This window comes from Balearica regulorum, chromosome 2, assembly GCF_011004875.1.
Source record: "Balearica regulorum gibbericeps isolate bBalReg1 chromosome 2, bBalReg1.pri, whole genome shotgun sequence".
In the NCBI taxonomy this organism is placed as follows: Eukaryota; Metazoa; Chordata; class Aves; order Gruiformes; family Gruidae; genus Balearica; species Balearica regulorum.
Window position 1 is genome coordinate 105,041,288 of NC_046185.1, and position 22,669 is coordinate 105,063,956.

At 41.3% G+C, this 22,669-nt stretch overlaps 1 protein-coding gene across 1 annotated transcript in view; it reads right to left on the reverse strand.

The window, feature by feature from the left end:
* Positions 1-5,983: 5,983 nt before the first annotated feature.
* COL15A1 (collagen type XV alpha 1 chain) overlaps positions 5,984-22,669 on the reverse strand; it is a 169,292-nt gene continuing 152,606 nt past the window's right edge. Inside the window, 9 exon segments of the mRNA XM_075745229.1 lie at positions 5,984-7,851; positions 8,185-8,300; positions 9,503-9,688; positions 10,662-10,721; positions 12,040-12,099; positions 12,269-12,397; positions 14,144-14,208; positions 18,365-18,509; positions 20,543-20,653. Coding sequence (XP_075601344.1) covers positions 7,635-7,851; positions 8,185-8,300; positions 9,503-9,688; positions 10,662-10,721; positions 12,040-12,099; positions 12,269-12,397; positions 14,144-14,208; positions 18,365-18,509; positions 20,543-20,653 — 1,089 coding nt within the window. The 3' untranslated portion in view covers positions 5,984-7,634.

The following is a 22,669-nucleotide window of genomic DNA, read 5'->3' on the forward strand; positions in this document are numbered from 1 at the left end:
AAAAACCCCGTTCCATTTCTCTTTCCTAACCAGAAAGGGTGAAGGTGTGTTTTGATTTCTTGTTCTCCTCCCCCCAGGCAAAGCCTAATACTGCTAGAGCTGAGCCATCCACTCTGGGTGCACCTCCAGATTAGGTTATGTATACATGGCCATTACTTAGGAGTAGAACAGGTTTTTTTGGATTATGGATACGGTGGAAGAGAATCTGGTAAGTAAAAAGTTTAGATCAACTGGTAACAATGGAAGTTGCACCAAGGTGCAAACCAGGCCTTTTAAGATGCAACAAGTAGCAGCCTTCTGACAGGTTGAAAAAGGGAGGCTAGGTTCAGGTTAAAGTAGATGTTAATCTAGAAATATTTCTATCTCTGTCCAGTTATTGTTGAAGCATTAAGGAGAGACAGTAGGGAGAAACTGCTAGAGCATAGGCTCTAACTACATACCAGACCAACAAATAACAGCCAAACCCTGATCAGATGTTTTTTAAGATGTATGCATAGCATGAAATCCAATACTTGAACATCAAATAGAAATTGCAATTCTAGCATCTAATTCCTTTAAAATCTGCCAGACAAGTTCTCTTCTCCAGGACTGGAGTGAAAACAAGAATTGCAAGTGTTACTTCAGAAGGAACACCTAAACCTCAATGCAAAATAAGAGTAACTGTGGAATCTTCAAAGCAGGACATACTGCAACTCTTTCTTTCTTCTTTCACCTGAATGCACAACTCAGAAGCAAGACTGGACAGTCTTTGACTATGCCAAGACTAGTTTTGTTAATTGCCAGTCCTTTGAGGTGTATGTGCTGCACCGTAGAAACTCACAGGTTTGGCTTGCTTGTAATAGCATTGAATGGAGAAACTGCTCTTCTCACTGTAGTCCATCCAGGCAGAGCAGCACACTACTGATCAATGATAACATGTCATGTTTTTGCAACTGCCCAGAGAAAAGATCCTTGAACTGAAAAGGGCAAAAGACCTGCTGATTACCTACTGCTAACAAAATCAATGGGCTGGAACAGGATTGTGGGGTGTCTGCAATTTACTGCTTATATTCACAATTCAGTACAAATATGACCCTGGGGGGGGGGGGGGGGGGGGGGGAATATTTGCTGTCAGGAAAAATAGAACTGTAGGAAAGGGAATTGAGGGAAAGCCACATTTTTGTTGGGCTCAGATTTGTAAATTGATTGTCAGAAATTCCTCCATCCTAATACAACATTTACCTGCATGCATGAGGTCAAAGAAGCTGATGAGTCAGTTAAAGACTGACTCAGCCATGGGGTATGAGGTGGCAAGGATGAAACAAGTTATTTGGAGATGAATGTGCCTGCATTTGTATGTGCATGCATGCACACTCCTGCCCTTTCTCCAAATATGACTTCCCCCCATTTTCCTAATCAGATTAAAAGTTATATTCTCCCACACCAACTTTTAAACCATTTGGAAGGATGTGCTACAAGTTCAGAAGAAGAAAAATCCCAATCCTTGGGACCAAGTCAAAAGATGATTTTAAAAACTGTTGCATGATACCACAAGATATGTTTGATGTAGTCAGTCATTTCAGACAGATGTTGCATTATTGATTGTGTTAAACTGCTTTCAAAATACTAAAGAGTTAACAATTTCTAAGTACACATTTTTCCTGCTGGCAGAAGTTATATTCTGGCTGCAGAAAGTGGTAATGATAACAAATATTTTGGATTTTTTATTTATTTTGGGAGTGGATTTGCTGCAGTATTAGCACTTGTTAAAAAGAATGGTCCTTGAGGAGCTAAAACACACAATGAAAAATGTTTTCATTTGTTACTGAGGAGTCTTAATTCCTTTTGATTATTAAAGAGCAAGTAAATTAGAATAAAAAAGTCTTAAAGCATGTCTTTTCAAAATGACACAGTTACTCTTTCCTGTTGCTTTCTTTGGACTGAAGATAGTTGTCAAATTTGATACAAATCAGTAAAATGTTGCAAAAAAAAGTGATGTTTCCGCTGAAAACTGTTGTCTGACTCTAACAAAGTCAAATCTGGCATGGTATACTGAAAGTCAATTTTTAATTCATGTGTGAATTTACCTTCATAACAAAAATTTCTTTTCACTTGGAAAGAAGCCGTAGCGAGCATTCAACTATGCATTCTCAGGACTAAGGAGCATCTCCATCCTTTATTGGATGCAGGAAGAAACAGTGACAAAGGATGAGGAAAAGACTGAGGTACTTAATGACTTCTTTGCCTCATTCTTCAACAGTTAGACCAGTTGTTCTCTGGGTACCCAGCCCCCTGAGATGGAAGACAGGGACGAGGAGCAGAATGAAGCCCCCATAATCCAAGGGGAAATGGTTAGTGACCTGCTACACCACTTAGACACATGCAAGTCTGTGGGGCCAGATGGGATCCTGTACTCAAGGAGCTGGTGGAAGTGCTCTACAAGCCACTTCGCATCATTTATCAGCAGTTCTGGCTAACCAGGGAGGTCCCAGTTGACTGGAGGTTAGCCAACATGATGGCCATCCACAAGGGCTGGAAGGAGGATCCAGGGAACTACAGGCCTGTCAGTCTGACCTTGGTGCCAGGAAAGGTTATGGAGCAGACTATCCTGAGTGCCATCATGCAGCACGTACAGGACAACCAGGCAATCAGGCCCAGTCAGCATGGGTTTATGAAAGGTAGATCCTGCTTGACTAAGCTGATCCCCTTCTATGACAAGGTGACCTGCTTAGTAGATGAGGGGAAGGCTGTGCATACTGTCGACCTGGACTTCAGTAAAGCCTTTGGCACTGCTTCCCACAGCATTCTCCTGGAGAAACTGGCTGCTCATGGCTTGGATGGGCGTACGCTTATCTGGCTATAAAACTGGCTGGATGGCTGGGCCCAAAGAGTTGTGGGGAATGGAGTTAAATCCAGTTAGCCGCTGGTCACAAGTGGTGTTCCCCAGGGCTCAGTACTGGGGCCAGTTCTCTTTAATGTCTTTATCAATGATCTGGATGAGGGGATCGAGTGCACCTTCAGTCAGTTTGTAGATGACACCAAGTTGGGCAGGAGAGTTGATCTGTTTGAGGACAGAAAGGTTCTACAGAGGGGTCTGGACAGGCTGGATCGATGGGCCAAGACCCACCTGTATGAGGCTGCACAAGGCTGAGTGCTGGGTCCTGCACTTGGGTCACAACAACCCCATGCAGTGCTACAGGCCTGGGGAAGAGTGGCTGGAAAGCTGCCCGGTGGAAAATGACCTGGGGGTGTTGGTCGATAGTCAGTTGAATATGAGCCAGCAGTGTGCCCAGGTGGCCAAGAAGGCCAACAGCATCCTGGCTTGTATCAGAAATAGTGAGGCCAAGAGGACTAGGGAAGTGATTGTCCCCCTGCAGTCAGCACTGGTGAGGCCGCACCTCGAGTATTGCATTCAGTTTGGGGTCACTCACTGCAAGAAAGACATTGAGCCGCTGGAACATGACCAAAGAGAAGGCCAATGAAGCTGGTGAAGGGTCTAGAGCACAAGTCTTAGGAGGAGGGGCTGAGGGAACAGGGGTTGTTTAGCCTGGAGAAAAGGTGGCTGAGGGGAGACCTTAGCACTTTCTGCAACTCCCTGAAAGGAGGTTGTAGCCGGGTGGGTGTTGGTCTCTTCTCCCAAGTAAGAAGCGATAGGACAAGAGGCAAGTTGTGCCAGGGGAGGTTTAGATGGGTTATTATGAAAAAATTCTTCACCAAAAGAGTTGTCAGTCATTGGAACAGGCTGCCCAGGGAAGTGGTTGAGTCACCATCCCTGGAGGTATTTAAAAGACTCTGTAGATGTGGTGCTGTAGGGACATGGTTTAGTGGTGGAATTGGCAGTGCTAGGTTAATGGTTGGACTTGATCATCTTAAAAGTCTTTTCCAAACAAAACAATTCTGTGATTCTGTGATTCTACAATTCTTTTATTCTATTCCTGCATTTGCACCATCCCCAATGTATCCACGATAAAGAAATGACTCTGTCCAGTAACAATTAAATATTCCTTTTTTCAAAGAGTTATTAGCTTTTCCTAGACCTTACTGGGTTTTTCTTCTGGTTTTCTTTTTTTTTTTTTTTTTTAACTTTTTTTCTTTCAGGTTAAGCACCAGCTTAATTAAAATTGTAATTATCTTTAATGGAGAACTGATTCTTTTGCAGAAGTGCAAACCCCACTGTGGATTCTTCTTGATTTAAAGGGAATTTCTGTTGTTATAGCTTGCACCTACAAGACAAATCTATCACTTTGATTTCTAGAAATACTCATTCCAATAGCTGAAATGGATCTGCTTTATTTTATTCATCAACCAGCCCTGGAGTTCTGATGGTTTATAAAATTGTCATCTCTTCTGTATTTACAGTGTATTAACTTCTTCCTTTTAAGGTGCATCAAAGCTTAAAAATAAATGGATGTTTTCAACCAAAGCCTTCCTCTTAAAGACAGAAAAATCTTATTTTACTGATACTCTGATTTCATTCATTCAGACTGCTACATTAGTTTCTAGTGCAGCTGCTCTTTTCAACCTACCTCTAGTGCTCGTTTTGATGATTCGTTCACTTTATACACAGTTCCTTACCTGAATTAGCAAATCATAGAATCATAGAATGGTTTGGCTTGGAAGGGACCTTAAAGATCATCTAGTTCCAACCCCCATGCTGTGGGCAGGGACACCCTCTGCTAGATCAGGTTGCCCAAAGCCTCATCCAACCTGGCCTTAAAACACTTCCAGGGATGGGGCATCCGCAACCTTTCTGGGCAACCTGTGCCAGTGCCTCACCACTCTTAACAGTAAAGAATTTCTTTCTAACATCTAATCTAAATCGACCCTCCTTCAGCTTAAACCCATTACCCCTTGTCCTATCACTACACTCCTTGATAAACAGTCCCTCTCCAGCTTTCCTGTAGACCCCTTCAGGTACTGGAAGGCTGCTATAAGGTCTCCCTGGAGCCGCCTTTTCTCCAGGCTGAACAACCCCAACTCTCTCAGCCTGTCCTCATAGGAGAGGTGCTCCAGCCCTCCAGTCAGCTTCGTGGCCCTCCTCTGGACTCGCTCCAACAGCTCCATGTCTCTCCTGTACTGGGGCCCCCAGAGCTGGACGCAGTACTCCAGGTGGGGTCTCACAAGAGCGGAGTAGAGGGGCAGGATCACCTCCCTCAACCTGCTGGTCACAAATGTTCTTCCTCAAGTGCACCTGAACTTTGTGTTGGAATAGTGCTGAAAAAAGTATTCTACTTTGATAGGGAAAGCTAATTTATTTTTAAGTACTGGGCTAGTTTTTTTCTCTGTAATACCCTTACAGTTTCTCTTCAGTTATACTAGGGAGTATAAAGAGGGTGTCTGGCTCTGGTTAAAATGACAGTAAGTGTTTTTTCCAAGGGAAACGTCATCTTTCTAAAAGATCTCTCATGCCATTCTCTGGTAAGCTAGCTCCCTAGCTGTCCTGTGAGCACAGCATTGAACTCAGCACCACAGCAGCCCAGGCGATCCACAGTTCATGCTCTCTATGAAGTTGAAGAGTGTGCAATAAATTTCTGTAGCCTGCGGATTAATGTTGGAAGTGGGAAACAACCACTGAGAGTTCTTTAACATCTCATTGATGGCGCTTAACCATTTCAGTTCCCTGCTAAGCTTTAGCAGCTGTTCAGAATACAGAGAGGGGTTAGCCCTGTGAAAGGACCGACACAAACACAATTCTGGATGCATTTTTGCTGGGCCCAACTTATACGCTAGTTCAGTATCTCCTAAAAACTGCATGGTTTTTTTCAGTCTTCTCCCCTCCCGCATCATACAGCTCTTCTGTGTGATCCCATCTCCCCCCCCCACCTCTTGTCACTGCAGTTCTAGGCAAAGAAATAGCCAGCTCCCTGATGGCTGGCTCTAGCTCAGGAGAACTGACGATGATGACTGAGTGATGATTGGCTGCAAAGATAAACTCAGCTGGTCATGACTTGGTCGAGCTGAGCGTCTTCCAACAATTAAAGGATTAAAGGTAGATAGTTCCTGCTGGAAGCATGTAAAAGCACTTTATTTTCCCCCTTGAACCTTCTGCGACTCAGAGTGAAATCCTGCCATACGTATACAACTCTTCCAACTGTGTGAACTGAAGGAGTTTGGCATTTCACCAGAGTGCTCAGCATTTTAGAGAAATGGACTATAAATGAGTGCAGTGAATTGTTATACATACATTTTAAATGTAATATAAACTGCTTTTGCCTCATTACCATGTTGTAATAATGGAGTTGTGACTTTTCCAAGAAAAAAAGAAGATATGATTCAGCTGACCCTGGGAAATAAGCTTTTATAGTAAATTGGAAAAATAAAGCTGGATTTCACAATATTATGGGTTTTTTATATATATTATTTAAAGTAAGTGTGATTTGCTTTTGTCTTTTGAAGGTAGCTATCTAGTAATTTAATGCTCTATTTGTCAGCAAATGAACATGTATTTCCAACACAGACTCTAGATTAAATCTTAAAAAATGATAATGTGGAGTTTGACCTCCATAGTTACTGCCTAATATAAGTAAATATGTTGTTTGAAGTATGCAGTAGACAAATAATAGGCAAGACTTCAGATATTATAGTGATACTGTTTGTGAAGAATATTAGCATTTACTGATCATTCCTATCATTGCTGCTGTTCTTTTATGTTAACAATTCTTTAATTATGTGAATGCCAGAAGGGTTAATTCACAAAAAGGAAAATCACTTTACATATAACTTAGTGGGATAACAATGTCTAGAACCTGTTTCAAAGAAACTATGACAGACATCTTTCATTCAGCAGTCTGCCACAACAGGAAATGGCTTCCTCTAATACACAATGAAATAAAGGTCAGACGGTTCATTTGTCTGCATTTACTTCGCACAGTTCTACCAGTAAAACAGGATGTTTTCTATTAACATTATGCCAGGTTTCCTGGTAACAATAGCACCAAAATAAGGGCCAGATTTTTTTCTAGATGAAATTCACTCCTCCTACATAAAGCCCTATGCCTAGAATCTGCGAAGAAAAAAGCTGAAGTAAGATGTGGAAGCTGTTAAATTTACGTGTAAGCACCAGGCTGCGATATGTACAAGCTTACAGGCATTAGGTGCTCAGCTTCCACTGAAACTCAAAGGAGGTGAGCACCTTTGTTCTGAAAGTTTTTTTGAAATTTCCAGCCCTGTAAGATATTAACAGCCTCCCATTATTTGCTGAGGGACAGTATGTATATATATGAACAGTGCCTTGGGTATTCAAAATCTATGGAAGTGAAAAGAAGACCATAGAGCATGCAGCGTCTCAGCTGTGAAGAAGCAGCAGCCTGGCTGAGCTATACTGCTTATGAGATAGGCTACTGAATCTTCCTCATAGACCACACTTGACTCATGCCCCTAAGTGATCTTCAGCTCAGCCCGAAAGACACGGGGCTGTGAATTACTTGTTGGCAAACTTTGAACCGTGTGGGGTTCAAGTGGAAAGAAGGGCTTTAAGTCAGCTGCATGTGCACTGGATGTTCTACCTAACTGCAATGCGGTTTGTATTGAGGTATGTTTTCTTTGGCTATTTTTTCCTGAAATGTGCAATTACAAAAAATAAAATATTTACATTGTTACAAATGAAATTTCAGTGTCAGCTTTTCTGTCATAAAATGGAATATTCCTATGGTGAACTATTTTCCTTGGGGATCAGATACAAAACTGTTTTCAATACAGAGAACGATAAACTGATTACTACAGCTGTATACTTTCTGATCAAGAAGTTTCCCCATCTTCAGCGGTGATGCTTGTCCCATACTTCCCATATTAGCTGTGTGCCAGGCTTCACAGTAGTTGCTAACCAGTCGGATCCCATTTGCAGTCGAACCATGCCATATTACCTTTTGAGGCCTGAAAGGCAATGTTAAGAAGTTATTTCACAAAAAAGTCTTTTTTTTTTTGGCTTTATTCAACTGCACACCTGTATGTGTAGTGACCTGTATTTCTGCTTTCCTTCTGCTTAAAGCAAACAGTGGGTAGGAAAAGATGAAGAGAGAAAGGAGAGGAAGAAAAGAAGAAGACAACCTGATATCCCATTCATAGAATATCAGAAATGGAAAGAAAGATGGCATAAGGAAAGGGAGAAATTTTTATCACATTTCTAGTAACCCAAGATATTGCTACTTGTACTACCTAGTAAAAATAAATGTCATGTAAAACTTATAAATGGTAACATAAACTTACCAAGATGGATCGGTCATGACGTTCCTCCCATCAAAGGAGTATATCGGAACATGAATGTTGAATTGTCCACCGTTGCCATTAAATATAGATTCCCAGTTATTGAAAAGTGTTTCTCCCTGTTAAAATTTCAGACACTTTTACAAACAAAACAAATCCAAAATCCACATCATATCTGACTTTTACAGGCTTATCTATACATCTAAAATCTTATCTGCATTTAAAGACACTTACGATTCCAGCTTTCACATCAGTTTCTGCATGATGCTCCTGAACAAACTTGTCTCATCTCTCACATCTATGCTAATAGCTCTCTAATCCTCGCCTTTGCCTCACAGTTGCATCTCTGTTCTGTTGTCACTCCAAATATTCAGCTTGATCATCTCCATTTCCACTGTCCTTTTCCTCCTCATTGTCTAAGAGGCTGTTTGAAAAATTGCTTCTAACTACTGTAGCTATAGAGAAAGTATAGAAATAATTTGTATTGGAACTTCTGTTGAGGCCACAGTTTTGTGAAAACTGTTGCAAATGTTCAAGGCAAAAGCTTTGCATCAGGCTACCTCTCAAATGGCTTTTAAGTCTTTCCAGTCAAAGTTGAAACAATATTGTCTTTACAAATTTGTCTACAAGGCTCTGTATTTGCATGTGCTTCAGAGTAGCATCCATTCAGCATATTCCAAACATCACGTGTTATTGCTGTAGGTTTCTTTGGCTATTTGTTCTGGGAGCCAACCAATGCTAGAGACATGGTTTGTTTTCCTCAGTTTTAGAGTGCGTCTGTTTATGTGAGACCACAAAATGACTCATGCTCCAGACTCTCCTCTCAGTTTCATTGGGGTAAATCCAGCACCATTCCTAAGCACAAAATTTGCCTTTACCTTTAGAAATGAGAAAAATAGTAATTTTAGCCTACTATACTCTGTGATCATATGAGAAGGTAGAACATAATAGCTATCTTTGAGAAATGAGGATGCCCTTTCCCTACTGCTACAAAAAATATCCGGAAAGCTGAACATTCTAGTGTTATTTTGTCAGCAGTCTGCTCAAAGTAGGCTATTCTCATGGCTTTATTTCTGCCATTAGCCTTAGGGTATTGAAACAAGCAACCACTGAAAATGTAATGGAAATGTGAGACAGTCTGTAACTTTCTACTTTATCACTACTTTTGTTTTTTTCTTGAACCTGACTGCGAAATATGAAGCAAAGCTGCTTCTTTATAAGATGCAATTTGGGTTGACACTTTCCACTTTTGCCATTTTCCAAGATTTTGGGGTACCTACAGCCTATCCTAATATAACAAGTACTAAGTACTCATTTTTACCTTAAGGTTGACTATCGGTAAATGGTATCTGTCTGCTTTTCTGACAACTGTGGCCAGATCTTGTAAATGTGATGAGAGGAAGGCTCTGTAGGTAGATGTCAAACCTGCTAACTGGGCCTGTTGAAAACACTGAAAATCTGCTCGCATGTCACCAGAAAATGGCAAGTTTAAAGCCACCAGATGCAGCTGGAGGAAAAAAAAAGAAGAAAAGTCACTGTTATTTTTTTAAGTTTATAACAGTAGGAAGACCTATGTTGGAAACAAACTAGACCTGCCTCACCTCCTCCTGCCAGCAGAAGAACTAGTACCTTTCATACCAAGTATGAAAGTTATTTGATGCCATTACATTACAGTTCTTAAAGCTATAAGACCCATAGCAGAAATACCTATGTATCTTTGGACATTAAGGAAACCATGAAGATTTTACACTCCCCAAAAATAATATTATTTTAAAAGCACCTAATATTTTTAAGCAGGAGTCTTGGAGTTATCACACAAACAAAATACCAAATCCTACAAGCATGGAAATAAGTAGTAAGATGTGACCATATACCATTTAATAATTCACTGTTACCAAATACATGAAGTAGCATGCTTAAGTCAAACAGTAGAGATGCAAGAACTGATCTGCATTTTTGTTGTTTGGTTGGGTTTTTTGGAGGGTTTTTTTCTGTGGTTTTTTTTTTTTTTTTTTTTTTTTTAAAGCTATAACTCAGTTACCTTGCTTTCTTTGTGTAAATATTTTAAAGTATTTTAAATGAAGGCTTAGGTTCTAAAGTGTCTACCTAAAACAAGCAGCACCAGGAAGACAGAAAATAGTCTGCTGAATATTTTAATGATTTAATTGTATCACTGCTGTTGACTTAAAAATTGCTGTGTGTTGTAAGTTGAATCACGATGTGAAGAGGTATTCCTAACTCAGAATCAGGATTTTTTTTTTCTTTGAGATGGGAAGGGGGCTAGATTGATGAAAATAGATCTGGAGGTAACAATTTAAAATTGTCTCCAAGCTGTCTAAACCAGTTAAAGGAGTGTATTTGTAAATTTCTAAAGTAAATTCTATGAATTTGAAGAGGAAATATCACAAATCTCCCTCAAGATGCAAACTACTATGTTTCAAACCACAGCTATGCAGTTGCAATACAGATCTCATACTTACTGCTGGTTTTCCATTGTTCATATTTGATATTGGACTCGGTGCTGGAAGAGACTGAAATCCCTGTGATTTTAACACATGCAAACAGATATGTTAAACATGTTATTCAGATACACTCAATCATTTTCTAAATAAAGCAAACATTGAACACTGGAGAAATTGAAAAATAAACCCAAACTGTGTAGACAGAATACATTATCTACATATCATCAGTTTGGTGTGTCACATAAATATGTGTTTGAAAGCTGTCCTGGCCAAAGCTGCTTTGCTAGACCCGAGTGTACCCATTCCACACTGCTATGCCAGAGCTGATGTCAGTGCCAAATCACACCTGAAGTCCTGCATGGAAACAGCCTGTTCTTGGAAGGAGCAGAAGACCAGTTCAAGAAAATTGAAACTGAAAGGGTAAGGAGGATGTGGAAACAGAAAATGTAGTGGGTGGGAATATTTCTCAAGGCCTCGGTAATTCCCTCTCCTAAGCAATTGGCATGCAGAGACCAGAAGGTTGATGATCTTCAAGAGCTGTTTCAGGAACAGCAAAGTTTTCTTCTCTAGATGGTGAGTATAAGTAACAAGCCAGTGACTGTAGCAGTTGGGAAACTCATGTGGTGTCAGCTGAAGGCTGCAGACAATTTCTTGTAACATGAGCTCTAGACATTTTCCCAGTGTGCCAGTGCACTTCTCTCTGACCTGCTCTAACTTTTTTATTTTTTTCTGGCCATCTTCCTTCTCACTGCTCCTTCCTAGCACTCTCTTGCCCTTTCATTATCTCAGCAGTCAGATCAATTAACCTGTCATCAATGAGACTGTTCTCTATCCCCTTCACTACTTCTTGATTTTCATCCTCGTGATTTTTTGGGACAGCCAGCATGTTCACATGCAGGTTGGTTCACATGCAACTTGCAGAATGGGGTCAGGTACAAACTAACAATTGAGGCTTTACAAGACCCTCAGCACACTCTGGGATAAGCTACATGCAGGTGATGATGATGTACCCTGAATACAGGATTATAATTTTTTAAAGAAAACCCACTTTTCAGAAACACTTTACTGACTTTCCTTCAAAGGCAACCAGGGGTTCATATGACTGACTTCAGTGTTACAAAACAGATTACTGTTTTGGTGGGTTTTTTGTAGGCAGCCTGCTTTGTTCTGCTTTTTGTAGATGCTGCTTTGTCTCTCTAGTGTTTGGAGTCTCGGAAGATAATGGAAACAGGTGACTGGTGAGTATGAGCCAATTTGCAAGCTTATTTTGAATTGACAAGTCTCAGTGGAAAGTCATGTAGGTTGTGCAGGGATCTGCCTGCATCTTCTGCCAAATGTATCACCTGGTTTTGCACATTTAGACTCAGTTTTTCACAGTCCAATATTTTGTACTTACATGGCTTGATATGGCTGGAGGAGGAAGGCTGTCAGCAGGGATAGGAATTAGCTCACCAAGCTGAAAGAACCCAAAAGGAAAAGCAAACAAAACCATATCACCAGGAGCTTCTGAGCTAAAAAAAAAAGAATCTTTGCACCCATACTTCTACACCCGTGTAAAAAATATCTGCAAGAACCCCATTTTGAGTGGGGCAATTGGAAAGGATTAGGATGTAGTGCAATAATACCTGCAATTTTCTCCATCCATTTCGAACACGGATAAAAACCTCACTGGTTTCACTCAGATAGATTAGCGTACCTTCTGCTACCAAATGAACTTTTTCCAACATACCCTCAATGTTTTGGAATGTCGTAACCTGTCAAGTAGGAAAATGAAACACACTTCATCAGGCACATAAAACATTTTGCAAGTTAAATTGTTAAATTGAAGTCTTGTTTGAACACGTAAATGTCAAGGCTTCTTCTGCAGGAAATACTCATGAAGCCAGTTTAATGTAATTTCATACAAAAAGCTTCAGTAACATAAATATCTTGCTACTGTGGCATACCAGCATCATAATTCCATGGACTGTAATAGAACTACACCAATAGTTAATTTTGCACAGAGTGAAGATCATTGCACCTCTACAGTTTAGCACACTAGATCAAAATGGCAGAGTTCAGAAGAGATCTGATAAGACTTATAAATATCACACACAATTCTAGATACTTCTAGCATTCTGTTATATTTTTCTTAGTGTGTTGTGATCTCCTTTCTTTAAGAGTGTTTTCTTCCATCCCTTCCTTTATGTTTCCAGATGCCTCTAGTTTACACAGCAAGTATTTTTCAATTGCTCCTTTATAGATTTTGAGGAGGCTTAAACTGATGTCTGTCAGATATGGACACTGAGCCTATTACCTCCGTCTTTGTCACCTGAAGATGGGTTGCTTCTACAATCTGTTTGATAATTTCAGGTAGTGTAAAATCAGGGGCAAGTTTCTTAAGAGTGTAATTTCTTGACACTTGAATGTAATTTCTTTCTCATTTCTTCTGTGTCAGAAGGCATATTAATGCTTTATGAATCATCCAGACCCTACTATAGATTTGCATATTGTTTTTTAATGTTGGTTTTGACCTTGGTGGGCTTGGATCCTCTATCTGAGACAGTAGCTCCTAGCCTGTAACTACAGTCCTCTACCTTGGGGCACCAGTGTTTGAACATCTGTTTCTTCCCTAATCTGTAATCATTGTCAGGTCCCGAATTTCTATGAGAAAAGGCAGTTAGCAGAGGTATGACACTATGATGGGAAGGCATTAAGAAACTTGCACTTAAATTCTTCTAAGTTCATTTGATATGATGTAGATGATCTGAAAGTTTGCTTGTTTATTAGTGGATTCTCAAATGATTGCCCACGATATCCAGTGAATTTGCTTTTCTATCATAATGTGATAATGTGGAAAAGGAAAAATTTGCAATGAACCCCCTCTGCTAGCTTGATTTTTTTTCCCCCCAGCAACTACGAATATTTAACTTAGAAATTAACAAGACAGAAGTCTTAGTTGTCATTTTTACTGCATGAATATCTGGGATACAATTCTGATTTGATTCATGCAGTTAAGAAAAGGAAACAATTAAATTTATATATATTCTCTGCCACAACAATGTTTAGATTTGCTATGGAAATTTACAGTTTTCTTCTTAGAATCAAATGACCTATATTACTGGGTTTTAATCCAGTAATGTAAAGTGGGTTTTTTTTTTTTCATGGAAACTGGGCATTCAGCAGTTATTCTAGTATCTCAGCATGTTAAGTTGCCTTTTCTGTTAGTGACATTACTTTGAACATGGAATGTGCACCTTTCCATTACTTCAACATGCCATCAGTCTTTGCATCTGTTTGAATAGGCTGTTAGTAACAAGGCAATGGACAGACTTCTCCTCTTATCACTTTTCCTAGCTATATGGATTCCCTGCTGAAAAATTATGAGGTTCAGAAAACCAGAAACATTCTAATAAATAAAAACAGGACAGAGTTTTCCCTCCTCTCTCAGTGCTACCTATGACGACTAAAAGATCTGAAGCAGAGTTTCAATGGCAAACTTTCTTATTTTGCTGTCTTACCAGATTCCTGGTTGCAGGTGACCCTGGCTCTCCAGGAGGACCTGGTGGCCCAGGCATTGCGGCTGCTAAAATAAAACAAGCATACAATACACGTTGAAGGTCACCTTTTCTGAGAGAGAATGTGAGTGACATAAAGAAAGGACTTAGTGATGGTGCCTAGGAGTAGTGGGAGCTTTAAATAGCCATAGGCTGTACATAGTCAAGTTCTGAATAGCTGTGTTCAAGCCAACTACAGCAAATGCATTCTAAGGATTTTTTAAAAAGCAATGGTGAAACTTAGTCTTTTCTGTGTTATTTGGGAGATTAAGTTCAACAGATTGCAATCTGTTGTAGATACTCTGGAAATGAGGAACCAGGTCCACTTAAATTGACCAGAATGATCTTCTAGCTACTAGTGATGTGCACATGGAAGAGGAAGAACTTTCAGCTCCTGCCCATATAGGCTTTGAGGGAGTGATTATGTCTTTTGCTCTAAAAGTAAACAAAAATGAGCTTTTCCTTAGATAAAAAATTCACAAGTGTAAGCTCAGCTTATGTTTCAAAGCAACAAAGAATTCTCCAGTGACATGAACTTGAACTTCTAAGACTGCAGTCCGCAACATCTAGTACCTAGTACCAAAACTGAATTTCCTCACCTTGAGCTGCAAGTCCCTGTTTTCTGGAGTAAAAACTGCTTTCTTTTAAGGAAGGAAAGAAGGAAAGATATGGAAGACTGAAAGCAAGCATCTAGTGCAAATGCATATCATGATAATGGAACTTTGAAGCTGTTTAGAAGAAAGTGCTTCTCTACATGTGGACCTTGCTGAGTATCATGACTCTGTAGCTGAGATCTGGGCAGATCTTGTATTAACCATAAGCAGAAACTCCCTCTGTAGAGGAAAAGAGAGACTCAAAGTGGGGGCAACAAAACAGGTCCAGGAATACCCAGGAGAATACACTGGTATACTGCTGGGAGGGAATATGAAAGACTCAGTATGAAATCTGATTAGGAACAGAAAGGCATGATGACAGCTAGTATGACATAGAATAAAGAGCTCTAATAGTTGATGGATAGTTGTCAAACTACCTGAGCATGGGGAAGTCTAGGGTGTCCTAGCATGCTTGTGAATCTGGAGTATGAAACATGCACAAAGAACTGCAAGGTTCAGCTCCTAACCACTCCCCAATTGCTACCTTGCTGGGCACTTGAAAATGGTGCTCACCTGCTCTTAGCTATGCAAACAATGCTATCAGCCCAAATATGGACAGAATTACTCTTCAAAAGTGAAGGAGAAATGGAGGAATGTAAGAATATTCTCTGAAACTACTCTTTGGAGAAATTTTGGTGAGCACATCAGGTAGCCCTCCTCACAATAACCAAAGTCCACTCATCCACAGCTTACTGGATACAGCAACTAAACAGACTGAAGGAGAGTAACAGAAGATAAGCTAAAGGAGTGTACCTTCTGCCTTCATCATTTTCAAAAGAATCAGGATCACAGTGATCTTCAGTGAAAGTGGAGCTATAGATTCCCCTCCACCCCCACAAATACATTCAGTGAAGAAAAAGTGTTGGCTATCTTCTCTTTTATTGTATCTTTCCATTCTGAAGTAGTTTGACAGTCTGAATAAAGGATTGTAAGACACATTTTTAAATATAGTTTGAACCATTGAAGAATCAGTAAAGGCTAACCCTGAGAGCACTGCCACATTCCAGAGCTTGCCTTTTAACAATCTGTTACTCTTGAATTGATACTTGCACCCATATGTGCAAGTTCTAGTGTTCAAAAATGTTTGGTTTTGTGAAACCCAGAGGAGCTCTGAAATCACCTTTTACAAATTGAAGAATCTATGCTTCGAAGCATTTGCAAGGATCCTCCAGAGCAATTCCTTCATGCCAATGGCAGGGGAAATGGGTTCAGTGTTCAGAGCTATTTATCTTCAGATAAGCCATTCCTCTTTCCCCATATTACAGTATGTGAGCCCCATATTACAGTAAGAGCTTTAACAGAAATAACTGTGCCCTGAAGACAGGAAATAAATAAACATCTATGTTCATAAAATTTAGTAAAATGACATCCATCAGTGTGCTGCCTAAAGAAGCTTCTTACAAAGCAGAAGTAAAATGTGTAGGAAGATGATGAAGACTAATGGCAGGGAGGATAAGCAAAAGTATTGGGATGGAGTACTAATAATAATTTGTTTTGTCTGATTGGGTCTCTTAGCTAATATTCAGAAGTGCTTGATATAAATTACACAGGAAAAGGGCTGAAGGCCTTTATGGACTTTATGGATGCTGAAGATCTGTCCATATTATGATGATCAGGGGCTAATTCAGGTACAGCCCTATGTCCAACATTGAATATTAAGGATTTCTTCTTTCTCAAATATTCTTCAGAGGATGAACACTTCTGATAGACACTCAATTAATAATATCTACTGGATGACACATTGGAAGCCTCACCTTGTCCCTGGGCAGCTTTATAAACCAGTCTGACCAGGTTCAAGAAATACCGGGAGAGAACAAATTGGAGACAGAGAGGTCTGCTCCCCAAACTAGAATACTGAAGGCACAGGTCTTGCGCGGAAACTGATCCATCTGAAGCTCCAGTGCCACCTTGTTTGCAAAGTTCTCCCCTGATGTGACTATTTGTGCCACATTCTACTCATTTTCTAATCCAGTAAGTTGACAATCATTAAACGTACAGTAACCAACCCACCCAAAGTTTTGTTTCTGTTCAGCATTTGCATAACACCTAGCTTCTAGAAGCAGTTCTCCAGCAGTTTCATTCTAGACCTAAACTCTACTGTGGGTACTGCCTTTATATCAGAGAATCATAGAATCTTTTAGGTTGGAAAAGACCCTTAAGATCAAGTCCAACTGTAAACCTAACACTGCCAATTCCACCACTAAACCATGTCCCTACAGCACCACATCTACAGAGTCTTTTAAATACCTCCAGGGATGGTGACTCAACCACTTCCCTGGGCAGCCTGTTCCAATGACTGACAACTCTTTTGGTGAAGAATTTTTTCATAATAACCCATCTAAACCTCCCCTGGCACAACTTGCCTCTTGTCCTATCGCTTCTTACTTGGGAGAAGAGACCAACACCCACCCGGCTACAACCTCCTTTCAGGGAGTTGCAGAAAGTGCTAAGGTCTCCCCTCAGCCACCTTTTCTCCAGGCTAAACAACCCCTGTTCCCTCAGCCCCTCCTCCTAAGACTTGTGCTCTAGACCCTTCACCAGCTTCGTTGGCCTTCTCTTTGGTCATGTTCCAGCGGCTCAATGTCTTTCTTGCAGTGAGTGACCCCAAACTGAATGCAATACTCGAGGTGCGGCCTCACCAGTGCTGACTGCAGGGGGACAATCACTTCCCTAGTCCTCTTGGCCTCACTATTTCTGATACAAGCCAGGATGCTGTTGGCCTTCTTGGCCACCTGGGCACACTGCTGGCTCATATTCAACTGACTATCGACCAACACCCCCAGGTCATTTTCCACCGGGCAGCTTTCCAGCCACTCTTCCCCAGGCCTGTAGCACTGCATGGGGTTGTTGTGACCCAAGTGCAGGACCCAGCACTCAGCCTTGTGCAGCCTCATACAGGTGGGTCTTGGCCCATCGATCCAGCCTGTCCAGACCCCTCTGTAGAACCTTTCTGTCCTCAAACAGATCAACTCTCCTGCCCAACTTGGTGTCATCTACAAACTGACTGAAGGTGCACTCGATCCCCTCATCCAGATCATTGATAAAGACATTAAAGAGAACTGGCCCCAGTACTGAGCCCTGGGGAACACCACTTGTGACCGGCAGCTAACTGGATTTAACTCCATTCACCACAAGAACAGCATCTTGGCCCACATTAACATCTTCCCAAATTTAGCCAACTGCTGAATATGATAGATTTTGCAAAGCTCTCAAGGCAGCCTGTCTCCATTATGTAGACTTCCTTCCAGTCACAGCCATGGTGACACAGACACGTGAGATTTTTCATGCAATAGTGCTCCCATGGCACTAGTCGGTGAAAATTGTTTGCAGAGAAATTGTCCTTTTTGTGCTCCCAGTTCCAGCTCAGCCCCCAGGAGAAATGGGTAGAGGGCAGGAGGATAGATGGGAGCAACCTGGTTCAGGTGTGCAGAGTGGGTGGGCAGGCAGAAAAACAGGTACGTAAAGCAAGTGGCAGTGTGTATGGGCAGATGCACTCACATATACAAGGAAAAGCAAAATCACACCCTCTCACCTGAGCCATATATTGCAGGGGGTCCTGGTGGGCCTGGTGGGCCAGGTGGGCCAGGAGGTCCAATTTTTCCATATCCTGGTAAGCCAGGTAGGCCAGGTAATCCTGGAGGTCCTCTGGGTCCAACAACTGAATCCCCTTTTGGTCCCTATCAGTGATAAGAAGTATTGCTTTGTATCAGTTTCACTGCTGCAGGGCCTTCATCTCTGGTGGCAACATTTTCTGAAGGCCTGCCACCACACCACTGTTGTTTAGACATGAATCTGTACATAATTTTCTTCAAGGAGGCATAGATATTAATGAAAAATGAAAACTTTGACCATATACTAAACTAAATTTGAGAATTTAAGTTTCAGAAAGCTTTCTTAAAGTTCTCACACCCATTCCCGAGTAGCTGATATCTGCAAAACTCTCAACAGTACTCTCAAATTCCTGGATCTCAACTCTGCTCATGCTGAAACTACTCGATTTGATGTGCTTATAAGATATGAGTTTGTCTGAAGGTACATGGTGGAAAGTTTTAACATAAAGTGTGTCTGTGCAGGGCGTATGCCTCATGACGAACGTTGTCTTCTGACTGCTGTGATCAAATGTCAGCTCATACCCCTTAAGCTCTCCAGCTGCCAGTCTTCCAGATCAAAAAGGCTCCAACTCTATGTTTCCAGTTTAGCAGCGTGTCCTCAGCTGGGATGAGGAGGGTTTGCACTCCCTGTGCTCAAACTGGCCCTCATACATGGAACAGTTTTTGGACCCTGGACTAGGAGAGCTCAGTCTGTGATGGATCTCAGCTGTGCCATTGACCTCCTTCTTGCCAGGGGAAGAATTTTTAAACAGGAAGATGGTTCTCAGCAATGTGGAATAGCATCAGAGGGATTTCTGAGGGTGAGGTTGCTAACCTAACACTTCATCCTCAGCTGTGACCCAGCCATTCCTTGGCACAGAACATGACCATAGAGTAATGCAATACACACATTTGTTGCCAGATTCCAGGGATAGACTAGTTTCCAAAGAATAAGTGCATTTGATTCCAAAGCAGCTGTGGTAGCAATTATGAGAAGATAAAACAACTAGGTAGAGATTAGACAGTGACTGAATTTTATAGGAATGATCTAGACAGGTACACACTGGACTTTTCATTCATCTTTTTGGATTATTGGAATAAAAAATAAAATTCATCATTTAGATGGCAAATAATTTTCAAGTCAGCCTCTGTCTAACTTTATATAGCATATTTTGGCCTTCACGGGGATATAAGTAGTAGTGTCACAAGTTATATATACTGCCTTAATTTGTAATGCTATTAATAGCATCAATCTACATACTGATTGTGGTGGATTGACCTTGGCTGGATGCCAGGTGTCCGCCAAACCACTCTATCACTCCCCTCCTCAGCTGGACAGGGATGGGAGAAACAGAAGATGGAAAAAACTTGTGGGTCGAGATAAAGGCAGTTTAATAAAACAAAACCAAAAGGTTGTGCAAGGAAGAAAAGGAAAACAAAAGATTTATTCTCTACTTTCTGTCAGCAGGCAATGTCTGGTCACTTTCTGAGAAGCAGGGCTTTGGTACACGTAGCAGCTGCTCCAGAAGACAAACATCGTAAGTAATGAATGCCCCCACCCACCCTCCTTTCTCTTAGCTTTTATTGCTGAGAAGATGTCATATGGTATGGAATATCCCTTTGGTCAGTTTGGGTCAGCTGTCCTGGCTGTGCCCCCTCCCCAGATCTTGCCCATCCCCAGCCTTCTGGGGGAGTTGCGGGGCGGGAACAGGGAAATGTTGGAGAGACAGCCTTGATGCTGTGCCAGCACTGCTCAGTAGTAGCCAAAACACTGGTGTGTTATCAACACCTTGCTAGCTACCAATACACAGCACAGCACTATGAGGTCTGCTATAGGGAAAATTAACCCCATCTCAGCCAGACCCAATACACTGATATAGTTGTATTACACAGCCGAGCATAACATTACATCAGTTTTTCATAGCAAATTACTTCTGTGCACAACAGTGAAATGTCTGTGTTTATGCTTAATGCAACTCTCACATTCACCTAATGGCTAGCATATGAGTTTTTGTATAGTTCTTAGCATCATCTTGATGTTTGTCTCTTTTTTTAGTGCCTTTTAAATTAAAACAATGTGTACCCACAAATATTCCTATTCTACAAATTGCATAACTTACAACTAATCCTGGTCTTCCAGGAGGTCCAGGGGGTCCTGTCAGAAAAAACCCTCCATTTGGTTCTCCTTTTTCTCCTTTTACACCAGTGACTCCGTTGTCTCCTTTTTCACCCTTGAAAGAGAATGTATTTCAAAACATTGAGCTGAAGTGAGATCAGAACTCTATGCACTGATCTTTTAAAGTTACATGAAATCTCTAAGCTTAATAAAGAAAAGCATCTACTTGAAATCTTTTTGACATCAGTTCCTCCTTCAGTGATATGGAATGAAAAGGAATGCTTTCTCTACTGAGGCTGCAAGGCTCTCTCAGGGCAGGGCCTAGGGGAGGTGAGGTTAGGAGAAGGCAGAGAAAATGCCTCTGTTGCCGTTTCCTGCTATTCTACCCGGCAAAACCTTGTTCTGTGTTGTAACTGGAGGCAAAGAGAAAGTCGGAGGAAGCATAAAAGCCTGGCTTTCTGCTTTTCTCTGTCATCAAGGAAAAAGCCAAGCAAGATTGACATGGAAAGGACAGTAAAAGTATGTGGCCAAGTGAAGATTACTGTGCATAGGATGTGAGAGAAGGGTGGGAATGTGTACCAGGATAACAGAAGAGAGACCACACAAAACTGCAGACACTTTGAACTGCGTATCTTGTCCTGTCCTTCATCGTTGATTAGCAGTTAGTTTGGGGAACAGAGTGATAGGTAAGAAGAAGCGTTTAAATACTAAGTCATTATCTCTCTGTGCAAAATGAGCCCCAGCAATTGTAGGTTCCTCCTCACATTATTTCCTTCTGTTTGTCTGCTCTGTTTTTCCCTTCAACTTTTTTTGGTCTCCTTTGTTTCACCCTTCTGAGAAATAAAACTGTGAATAGAAGAGGCAAAGAGTAAAGCAAGAATAGCAGGTAGCTGCAGAAAGCCAGTAGAGATGGCTATATATAGCTCCTCCTCTGACTTTTCTTCCTTTTATTTTCCCAGTACATAGGACTATAAAGCTTTCTGTATGACATGCCATTTTGCAGAAATGAAGGACTAGATGAAAAATGAGTTCTTTGTAGCTAAAGCTGTAAAACTACAAACACTACTCTATAAGATCAAATAAGCCATATCAGCTCTGTTATGCATGTATGGGGCACTTTATGTCATAGGAACAACTTAGCTGCACTCAGCTAAGCAGAAACAAAATCTGAAAACCAGACAGCACTAAGAGTCCTTCAAGAAAACTGACAGTACACTGCTTTTGGTGGCATTATTAAATGATAACTTGATTCAATTTTTTTCAGATCTTCTACTGATAAAGAATCTTGTTCACTTAGAAACAGTTAAAATAATATTGCATTGGTATTCATTTTTGTCACTTGAAGCAGTCAGGATAATAATAGAACACAGAGACACCAAACACATCAAGGTATGGGTATCACAGAATCACAGAATGATAAGGGTTGGAAGGGACCTCTGGAGATGATCTAGTCCAATCTCCCTGGTAAAGCAAGATCACCTAGAGCAGGTTGCACAGGATCACATCCTGACGGGATCTGAATATTTCCAGAGAAGGAGACTCCACAACCTCTCTGGGCAGCCTGTGCCAGTGCTCGGTCACCCTCAAAGTGAAGGAGTTTTTCCTCCTGTTCAGATGGAACTTCCTGTCTTCCGGTTTGTGCCTGTTGCCCCTTGTCCTGTCACTGGGCACCACTGAGAAAAGCCTGGCCACATCCTCTAGACATCCACCCTTTAGATATTTATAAGCACTGATAAGATCCCCTCTCAGTCTTCTCCAGGCTAAACAGACCCAGCTCTCTCAGCCTTTCCTCCTACGAGAGATGCTCCAGCCCCCTAATCATCTTTGTAGCCCTCCCCTGGACTCTCTCCAGTAGTTCCCTGTCTTTCTTGAACTGGGGAGCCCAGCACTGGACACAGAACTCCAGATGTGGCCTTCCCAGGGCAGACTAGAGGGGGAGGATAACCTCCCTTGACCTGCTGGCCACACTCAATGTACCCCAGGATACCATTGGCCGCCTTGGCCATGAGGGCACACTGCTGGCTTATGCTCAGCTTATTGCCCACCAGGACTCCCAGGTCCTTCTCTGCAGTGCTGCTTCCCAGCAGGTCAACCCCTAACCTGTACTGGTGCTTGGGGTTGCTCTTCCCCA